The sequence below is a fragment of the Onthophagus taurus genome, chromosome 3, assembly GCF_036711975.1.
Source record: "Onthophagus taurus isolate NC chromosome 3, IU_Otau_3.0, whole genome shotgun sequence".
Taxonomy (NCBI): domain Eukaryota; kingdom Metazoa; phylum Arthropoda; class Insecta; order Coleoptera; family Scarabaeidae; genus Onthophagus; species Onthophagus taurus.
In genome coordinates, this window is record NC_091968.1 from 523,402 (window position 1) to 534,629 (window position 11,228).

The 11,228-nt window shown below is 33.9% G+C and overlaps 1 protein-coding gene across 1 annotated transcript; it reads left to right on the forward strand.

Annotated features, from left to right (window-relative positions):
* Window positions 1-39: 39 nt before the first annotated feature.
* LOC111416876 (Coiled-coil domain containing protein 151) lies at window positions 40-11,082 on the forward strand. The gene is made up of 6 exons (XM_023048980.2): window positions 40-721; window positions 7,679-8,000; window positions 8,058-8,332; window positions 8,385-9,157; window positions 9,205-9,448; window positions 9,508-11,082. Exons 2-6 carry the CDS (start codon window positions 7,910-7,912, stop codon window positions 9,730-9,732), a joined length of 1,608 nt encoding a protein of 535 aa, XP_022904748.2. The 5' UTR covers window positions 40-721; window positions 7,679-7,909; the 3' UTR covers window positions 9,733-11,082.
* Window positions 11,083-11,228: the final 146 nt, after the last annotated feature.

Consider the following 11,228-nt stretch of genomic DNA (forward strand, 5'->3'; position numbering starts at 1 on the left):
TTTTGATGTTAAAATAATCGGTACTACTTGCTTTTATGATTAAAGAATGTGTTCAAGTACCCTCCGATGGTTTTAATACCAACCGCAAAATTTTAAATACACTATACACGCTGCGATTATCGTTACCATAGTAACCAGAAAGAAAAGAAATGACACAATTCTTTTTCTATATTTTGGACGAGAAGAAAATGTTAAAGAAAATGAAAGGAAATGTGACGAACAAAAAAGCGAAAAAATTTTTATTGCGATGATTTTGGGAATTTGGGACTAAGGGGCGCGGTCTGTCTCTTTATGTGGGGATTTCGCATTCTATCAAAACAAAATACGATTCTAAATTCAACTTTCATCATATTTTGATTCATATTAAATTTTATTCCCAGTTGTTTGGAAAATTCGTTGAGAAAATTTGGAGATGTCGATTCTAGGTTATGTGACGAACTTTCATGATGCCGAAATTTAAAGTTAAATAATGATACTGTTAACTGGACTGCAGTTAATCGAATGATATGAACTGCTCGTCCAAAAAATATAAAAATAAAAAGCTTTGGAAATCATCTATGGATGAAATTTCCAATAAATTGGCAGTTCTGATTCAAGAAGTGAAGAAATGAAAACACACTAAACGCGACCAGGCAGCAGGAGAAAATTTTGAAGATAAATGGGAATTTTAAAATTCATAGGTGGACCGACATGTGGTAATGAAACAACAATGGATTCATTGGTAAGTTTAATCCTACATTTTGTATATATATTTGTATTTCCATCTTGGTTGTACATCTTTGGGTTCCAAATTTCCGCATAGGTTAAGATTAAGTTGTGGTTCAATAGACCTTGAGTGTCTGATCACTGTCCTGGTTGTATTGTGCCATTTTCGTGATCTTCCACATCGAAACTGCCATAAGGAGCGTATAGTGATTTAGACCGCGTCATTAAAAAATTATGCAACACACATATGTCTCACATATGTCAACTAATTCAATTGATCTTCTTAGTTCAAAAGCATTCTTAATTATTCTGCGTGCCCGTATAATACATATAGCTGGTAGTTGAATATTCTTTGTTCACCATGCAGATTTCTAAATGCATATGGTTTCATGAAAAAAATCGTCATCAGCTACGATAACAAAGGGAACTGGCTTAGTTCGTCCTGGTAGTGGCCTAGGTTGTAAGCTTCCTTGACAAGTGGTATCCAATAAAAACGCCCCCATCAGAAATTCGTCCATAAGTTCCAACATTAATGTATTGAAATTTGTAGTCCGCGTCAGCCAATGCCATTAATAGTACACTATACGTGTCTTTATAATTGTAGTACAGACTTCCACTATGTTTACATGCTTTAATGACAACGTGTTTGCCGTCCAGTTATAAAACATTGATAACTGTGGAAACAGCGCATTCAGAGATACCAAAAAAACATTTTTTAGTATCGGTGCTACACGTGTTTCGCCTAAATAGGCATCTACACAGGAAAAAATCGTGTCGTGTAAAAATTTTAGAGTAGTTGGTAAAAAGAATTAGAGTAAAAATTGTAATACCACATGGTAAAAACAACTCTAATGTACACTATATTTAATATTAATATAGAGTTCATATATTTTTCACTTAATAGAGTAGTTTTTACAGTTCTCTAAAGGAGAGTTCTTTTTTACTTATGTTAGTGAAGTTATGTAATATATAAAACATTAAATTTTACACTAGACGTGTACTTTTCCTTCGGGTACTTCGTAGGCACCGCACTATTTTGCTCGGGATTACTAGTCGGTACCACGTGATCAATATGTGGTGTGATACAGCTAAAATTTAACGGTCATCTACTAAACGAGTCGGAACTCGATAGCGTCTCGAGACCTGATTTACGCGATATAGAAAGAAAGAACGATTATTTTTATTTTAATTATGTTTGCCAAAATAAAACATTCATGATGTGAAATTAGTGGAACTTCCGGAAGATTTTACATACAAGTTCATTGTGAAGATTGGTAAGTATGTGCAACTTGGTGCAACTATACATATAGGAAACTTATAGAAGACTCATTAGATGCAGTTTTGATGGTGACTCGGTGGATACTTTAAAATGAATTAAGGGCCGGTTGTACAATATAGCGATAAACTTCCCGACAGCGTTATCTGGCAGATAAGTTAGTTTGTACTGTATTATAATGTACGGATATTTTTGTCGGTGAGATTATCGGCAGGATAACTTATCGGGTACTCAGCGGTGCCGATAAGACTCTTATCCGGCAGATATTTATGGTTACCAAGGTTTTTATATAAAAACTTTGTATGATTACTGCATAGGTTAACCTTAACATTAAACGTTAACCTTATATGTACGATGTGTCAGTGAAAATTTTTTTAAACAATTTATATTGTCAAAATCATAATTCAAACTTCAAAGAAAGACGTTGACGTTACCATTCTACGGCATAAATCACTAGATATGGGGAAAAACTACTACCAACCGACTCTTGTTTCGCCGATAGCAATCCTACCGACAAAAACAGTTTGTACAACAGCGAATATCTTTATCCTCCTGATAAGTTTATCGGGCGGATAGATATCAGGTAGATTTATCGGTATATTGTACAACCGGCCCTAAGTATTATATATATTATGTATGTATATAAACAGAATTTAATTTTTTTAAATTTAAGTTATAACAATATATTACAAGTAAAAATAAAAACAAATATTTTATAATTTTGATTTTTATTACAAACGTAAAACTTCCCTAAAAATACTCCACTTCCTATTAAATATTAACACTAATAAGTTTAAGATACACACTATTTAGTGATATTTTGTCAATTAATAGAGTAAAATTAGAGCGAATTTTTAATAATTTACACTGATTAGATTAGAAATGTATCTAATTAGAGTCACGACAAGATCTAGTTAGATTACATATAATACACTGTTATAGAGTAACGATTTTACACTATTTAATAAACACCATCTTCTCACTATTTAGTGTAAATTTTTAATCTATTCACCTACACTATATAGTGCAAAAAAATAACTCTAAATAAATTGGACCGATCTGAACCATGTTTTAGAGTTGATTTTTACTCTATATTTTTTCCTGTGTACAGGCACGACGTCAGTACAACTATAGACTCATAAAAATAGGGAGAAAAACAAAATTGGAACAGTGACATCAAAATGTGTTAACCACAGTTTAAATTCTATATACTGGCTCTTCAAAATAATTCACCAATAATCGTATAAGAAATTTTGTTAAGTAAAGGAATGATCTTTCTTATCCAACTCACATGGAAAATGTTTATATAACTTGATTCAAAAGACATAAGATCGTAAAGATACTTTCAGAATTAAGTATGAAAATTCAAGATAGACAAAGTTATTTATATCTTGTTATTAACTCATAATTGTAGCTTGATTATTTTGAAGAGCCAGTATATAGAATTTAAACTGTGGTTAACACATTTTGATGTCGCTGTTCCGATTTTGTTTTTCTCCCTATTTTTATGAGTCTATAGCTGTAATGACGTCGTGCCTGTAGATGCCTATTTAGGCGAAACACGTGTAGCACCGATACTAAAAAACATTTAAAATAAAACATCGTTTAAGCTGTAATACAGATTTTTGATTAACATTTAAAACTGAAACGATGAAACTGGAACAAACCTTAGCTTTACTTTAAAAAAACATTGGTTCGTGTTTTATTCATTCGAATTTCTTATTGTATGTGGATGATTGAATTTTTTCTTCTATACGTACAGGTGCTGACTGTATTAAATTGCAAACCGATCTCTATCGTTTTAACACTTATTGTTATAAAAATAAACTGTTTCTAAATTACGAAAAATGCTCTACAAATTTTTTTAGAAGGAAAAGATACAACATTGATTAAATGTGTCACTTTTATCAAAGATCTTAGTGAGATTCTAGATTCGTAACTATTATTCTCAGATCACATTGAGTATGTCTTTCTGAAAGCTATCAAACAGTTTATTCTAAGAACTAAAGGATGTCTCAATAAGAATGTCCGATTTAATTTAACAATAAAACGCATAGTTTTTGAACGAGTGGTGATATTTATACTGCATTATAAAGCAGACATGTTCCGATTAATTATGGAATAAAATATCCGGCTAATGCCTCCCGTCCTCTTTTCATGAAATTTTCAATGACGTTTCTGCAGAGTTGCGGCTTTAACTCATAAGTGACGCGTTGGATCTCGTCCTTGAGCTCGGGAATAGTTCATGGCGCATTGGCATAGATGTGAGATTTTACAAAACCTAGCGGAAGAAGTCACACGGCGTCAAATCGCACGATGATTCGGCCTGGACAGCGTTCCTTCAATAAATAGATGGATTCGCGCGTATGTCTTCCAGATCCATACCGTCCAGATGAGGCCATAAGAACTCCGTTATCATGTTGCGGTACCGCAAACTGTTGACGGTTACAGCGTTGCCAGTCTCATTTTCAAAAAAATACGGGCCAATCACGCCGCCTGCTCAAAATCCGCTTCAAGCAATGGCTTGTTAGGAGTGCATTTATTTCTTTGTATCCTGACGTGCGGATATTCTGAGACCCAAATATTGTTTGTTAACGAATTAGTTTAATTTAAAGTGCGTCTCATCGGTGAAGATGACTTTTTTCCAAAAATCAGCATTCACTTAATCTTGCTCGATCAACCATTGAACAAATTGACGGCGCTATGCGTGGTCTGTCGGTTTGAGCTCCTGGGTCAGCTGAACCTTGTAGGGATGAAGATGGAGGTTCTTCGTAAGAATTCGCTGCGTGGTGCTTCTCGTTTACAGCAGCGATGTTTTCGTGAGATCGGCCGGTACGTCGACGCACAGGACACTTACTGTCCATAATCGACCCAGCTTCTTCAAATCTATTGATCGATCACTCTTCGAAACGTTGACACATTTGGTGTACTTGCACGGCCTAAAATTCCGCGATGTTTTCGAGCGGTTTTAGCATGACTTTCCCCATATTTGTAATGGGTTTTTACAATGGTAACGCGTTGTTCCTTTGTGTGGCGCTTAATAATCGGAACAATCGTAGATGACAGCTATCAAATTTCAGGGCTGCCACTTGAAAAAAAATTGTGTTAAATTTAAATCGGACACTCTTATTGAGACAACCTTTACTTATCTCTTTTCTAATCTTGATTGCATAAAATCTGCTTATATGGCATAATTATGTTAATAGTATTCTTTCTTTCTGCTCGGGAAACATTGGAATCCAATGTATCACATATACATTGACCGTTTAGAGTTGGTCCAGCTTCGGTTTGTTAGGTGTCTTGCTAGCAAATTTCATTTACCTTATTGTAAGTACTCGGTCGCTTGTGTGGGGTTTGGTTTCGCTTCTCTGTCCGCCGTAGGTTTGTGAGGGACATGTGTCTATTGTACGGGTGTCCCAATTTCGATGTCCGCATAGGCTACCTCCGAAACTAAAAGAGATAGAAAAAAAGTAGCTTACATGTCATGATCTCGTTTTTCGAGAAAACGCTAATGCCGAAAACTCCGAACAGCTATCGTCTTTTGTTTTCGCCCTATCGCCAAAAACTGAAAATTTTGCAAAAACGACAATCGCGAATATCTCACTTATTATCAACGATGGAGTATTATAAATAAAACATTTTATGGGCAACTTTTTACGAAGAATTCAGTGGCGTAGGTAGAATTTTTTTAAAATTTTTTATTTTCGAGATTTGGGACGTAACTTTATTTTTTTAAATGGAAACCATAGTTGGCTATGACCTAAAATAATTTGTTATTTTCTTCTGATAACAAATATATATAGTTTGTGGGGTATATTTCTTATAGTTATTGAATAATTAACAAAAATTCATTTTGTTCCATCTAAATCTAATGTATGTATTTAAAAGTTTATGTTGCTATGGTGATAACCATACATACTATGATGGAACATAATGTATCAAATAATTGCCAAAGTTTGTATTTAAAAATTCGATAACAACTCTGGCTTTATGTGCTGGTACGATTCACCAGCATGTTAAGTGTCAAAGTATAACAAAACTGAATAAAACTTTACAATGAATTTCGAAAATTATGAAAAATGTAACATGGAATGCTATATGTTATCAGATAAGAATGCGACGTTAGTCGCGGAATTTTATTTCACAAGATATCCAGAAAGGTTAGCAGAAAATTTAATAGATATGTGGTCCTTCCCCAAACCACATGCAAAAACATACCAAAATGACCTGCAAGAGAAATTGCAGCAAGACGTCTGACCCAAAAGCCGCTGCTCCCGAATATGAAAGAAAAATAAGTATAAACCATAAAAACTTAAACTCAGGGAAATACCTTAATATATTAAGGCAGCAAATTGAGCCTTTAGTCGACAACTTGCCACTAAATATGTCTCAAATGATATATGCCAGATATGCCACATAATGCCAGAGTTGTTAGTTAATTTTTAAATACTACTACAAATTCAAGGACAGTAGAGTCTAACAGGACTGCTACATCCATAGTTGTGACAACCTACCCGCAAACTACGTCACAGCATTTTCCACGCCCAGCTGTTGTTATGATTTATGCGTTTGCTGTGTGTTTTTAGAGGTTATATCCTAGACGTATTCATATTAGTTTTGAAGTTTTTGTTTTTAGACGTATTAATGTCTATCATACCACCTCTAAAAACATAGACAGTTACCAGGCGTGGCAACTAGTGTGACGTAGAGTTCGGGCAACCAATCCGTAGTCGACTACAAAAATACAATGGATGTAGCAGTCCTGTTAGATTCTACTGTCCTTGCTACACACTTTGGCAATAATTGGAAACAATGCTTTCCCTCATGGTATGGTTATCACCATAACAACATTCACTTTTAAATACATACATTAGATTTAGATGAAACAAAATGAATTTTTGTTAATTACTCAATAACTATAAGAAATATACCCCACAAACTATATATATTTGTTATCAGAAGAAAATAACAAATTATTTTAGGTTATAGCCAACTATGGTTTCCATTTAAAAAAATAAAGTTACGTCTAAAATCTCGAAAATAAAAGATAGGAAAAAAATTCTACATACGCCACTGAATTCTTCGTAAAAAGTTGCTCATATAATGTTTTATTTATAATACTCCATCTTTGATAATAAGTGAGATATTCGCGATGGTCGTTTTTGCAAAATTTTCAGTTTTTGCCGATAGGGCGAAAACAAAAGAGGATAGCTATTCGGAGTTTTCGGCATTAGCATTTTCTTGAAAAACGAGATCATGACATATAAGCTAATTTTTTTCTATCACTTTTAGTTTCGGAGATAGCCTATGCGGACATCGAAATTGGGACACCCTGTACATACTTGTTACCGGGCTTATTGATGTCCCTAAACTTTTACCTTTAATTAATTTCAATATCCCTCAATATCGCACTTATGGTACTTTGCCTCAGCGTCTAATGCGTATACTAATTCGCCTATCTTGCACATATTAAACACTTATAACAAAGTTTGCCAAACGACGTCAGTATCTCGAATTGAATTGAAAACATTCAGGAAGTATGTACCGAAACTATAAGAATTTCTATTTTATTGTTTTGCAAAGTGCAGCTGGCGCACACTTCAAATGCCTAGCAATTGACGTAGGTGCTTATGGCAAAGAGAACGATGCGGCATAATTTCACATAGTAACAGGAACTAACAATAATCATCCTTTTAGATAATGAAGCATATTATTTAAAACCCTACCTTGTGACAAAACTTAGAAAAACGTTTTAAAAAAACGTCCTGGTAAATCCTGGTAACGGTTACCGTGGAAATAAACAACAAGTTTAGTCAATACAACATACTATGTTTTATGAAAATTCGAATTCTCTCCATTAACATTACGTGAAAAGGTGTGGCAGCCAATTGCAAGCTCGTTTAACGGTATTAATAGGCCGCCGAGATCATGGCTGCGAAGCAAGAACCTCCGCAATCCGGAAAATTACCAGCGATAAATAGACAAATACTCGAAATTAAAAGAAAGATACAATTATCCGGTAATGAATATTGGTTTTTGAAACATATTTATGTTGAAATTATTTATTTTTAAATAGAAGGTAGACGAAAAGCGCTTTTCGAAGAAACCGAATCGGAGGAGAAATTGAACGCGAACGAAATTTTACGACTGAAGAAGGAAACGAGAGATTTGGCGATTCGATTGCGAGATAATCGGAGTTTATCGGCGAAAAATCGAATAGGAGGGGCTCGGTTGGAGGAGGTTATGGGCCATTTGGGCGAGAAGACGTGCCCGGAAGTTCACTGCTCCCTCGATTTGCAAGTCACCGACAGGACCAAGCACCTGGACTTGATCAGATACCAGATTAGAAAGGTAAAACTTATTATTAATCTTAAAATCGTTTTTAATTTCGATAGTTCCATAGAAAGAAGAGATTTTAAAAAAACTCGCCGATGAATACCAATCGTTAAAGTTAAAAAAATTTGAAAATTACACAAAAACCAAATTAGAAGCCCCGATTAAGAAGCAAAAGAAAGAACTTGAAAACAGTATCCACGCTGTGCAAGTACAATGGAGGGAAGCGGAACACGTTAGGACGCGTTACAAAGAAATTAGAAAATCGCTTCTTCAAGATTCGGCTAAATTCGAGGCGAATATCGCCAAAACGAAACAGCAATTACAATTGCAACAAATCGAAATCAATCGTTTAGAAGAAGTAAACGCACAAGCAAATAAAATGCGAGCTATTGCACGAAATAATTTACAAAAAGAAGAAAAGGACGCGCTAAAAGCGGCAAAAGAACGAGAAAAACAAGCTGTTGATGGTAAACGTTTAATAATGGAACGAAAACAAGAATTAGAAAAATTAGAAAAGAAAATTTTTCAAAGTGGGAAAATGCAAACTCTTCGCCCAGAAACCGATGGTGAAGATTCCAATTTTATGCAAACCCCCACTCCTCCAATTCTTGATCCCTTAGAAGAATTTAGAGACGATTTTGAAACATTAAAAGAGGCAACTGGAGGAACGACCATCGATGATGTTTTAGAGCGATTTTTGGCACAAAAGGACACCTCAATACGATTAAATTCCCTGCGAAAATCCGGAGAGGAAAATAAGCGAAAATTGGAGGTTAAACAAGATAATTTAAACGCCCAATTAGAATCATTACAGTTCGCTGAAGTTAAAGATGCCGAAGAGTAAGTACGAAAAAAGAAAATTTATAACCTAAATATTACTTTTATAGAAACGCCGAAGAATTAGAAATGATTCAAAAACAAAACGAACAACAAAAACGAAAAATCGAAACTTACAAGCAATCCCAACATGAATCGAATAAAATTTTAGAAAACATTTTCGACAACATTCAATCGATTTTTATAAACGTGGCGCCGGAAATAACGGGAAAAAATAATCCGTTAGATTTAGTTAAACAGCTCAAAAATGAACTTGAAATTATCGTAAATAAAAGGGGGTATGAAGAAGATGAGGTAAACAGTAAAGATCGGGTTGGGTGCTTAATTTGAAGTTGATTATTTTATGTTAACAGAAAGAACCTGAAAATCTCATTCCTGAAAAGTGGTTACCTCAAACTTATTCGAGTTTAATGAGAAGAACCCCACTACCACAAAGCGGAGCAGGATCTCCAGCTCCACCTCCCGGATCTGACGAAGAGGGGGAAGTCCCATCGCGGGGTTATATGAAGAGGCAAGCGCAAATTGTTGTAGATGCTAAATCTAGGAGGAAAAATATTAGATTTCCTACAAAAAAATAAACACAAATTTAGGAATGTTTTTATTAAGAAACCATATATTCGCATATCGAAAGTAGTTTTATTTTAAATCTTACTTTTGACAGCTTTACGTCAAATTTTTTGGCTGATCAGGGCTGCCACGCCAATTTAATTCTAATAAAGAAATTTGGACAGCCTTACATTGTAACATTTTTCGGCTAATCTTGAAAAGTGAACCAAGCGTACAACACTTGAATGAGAAATCTTACATCTGAGGTCGCTTGCAGGCGAGGCGTTACAATTCATAGTTTATGTTGATATAATTACATATATAATTTGTTTTTTATTTAAATCAATTGTCATTGCCAAATTTTTATAAGAAAACGGTCTGTACCACCCTAGATACCATGTTCTATGACCACGCTTTATAATATTTTCCACTAAATAATAAGTAAGGTTGTGTATATTCTAAACGAAGTTGTCACTGATTGTCACTTTAAAGACGAAGCCACTAATCTCTCGTCACTTGGCTAATATCTACGTTTTGAAATTAAAACTGGTGAGCAATATATTAACCCTTTGTGTCCGAAGAAGTCAAAAATTTTGAAACTTTGTGGCAGAATTGAAACGCTATCAAAATACATTCAGTAGAGGCCTTTGGAATCAATTTTAGCAAAATATGCAATCCCCCCATTCCAGGGGGATAATGGTACTTGAGAGTACCGTCAAGCATTAAAATATATTTTCAGTATACAAAAACAGTTCTTTCTTTCATTACAACATAAATAAACATTGCACAAAGTACATTTTGAGTGGGGTCTAGCTTTGGCAGAACAATTTTCGCAACTTCCTCTTTCTTTTGAACTTACGCTACAACATTTTCGTGGACGCAGTAAATTTGAATATTTATTTATCAGAAATTAGCAAAATCTGATAGAATATTGAGAAAAAACATATTGAGCAAAAACTAAACTTTTCGCATAACCTAAGTATCAAAAAAGATACTAATTTAAAAATTCCTGGAAGCCGTATTTATTGAAATTAAGGAATGAGACTTATTCTAAATTAAAGCTCAAAGCTTTCTCTTTAAAATGATGTATAATAATAGTTGGGTTGGATTGGAAAAATATTGAGAAAAAAAATGTTGAAATAAAACTTACATTTTCGTATAACCTAAAAGTGTCAAAAAAGATGTTAATTTAAAAATTCCTGGAAGCCGTATTTATTGAAATTAAGGAATGAGACTTATTCTAAATTAAAGCTCAAAGCTTTCTCTTCAAAATGATGTATAATAATAGTTGGGTTGGATTGGAAAAATATTGAGAAAAAAAATGTTGAAATAAAACTTACATTTTCGTATAAACTAAAAGTGTCAAAAAAGATGTTAATTTAAAAATTCCTGGAAGCCGTATTTATTGAAATTAAGGAATGGGACTTATTCTAAATTAAAGCTCAAAGCTTTCTCTTCAAAATGATGTATAATAATAGTTGGGTTGGATTGGAAAAATATTGAGAAAAAAAATGTTGAAATAAAACTT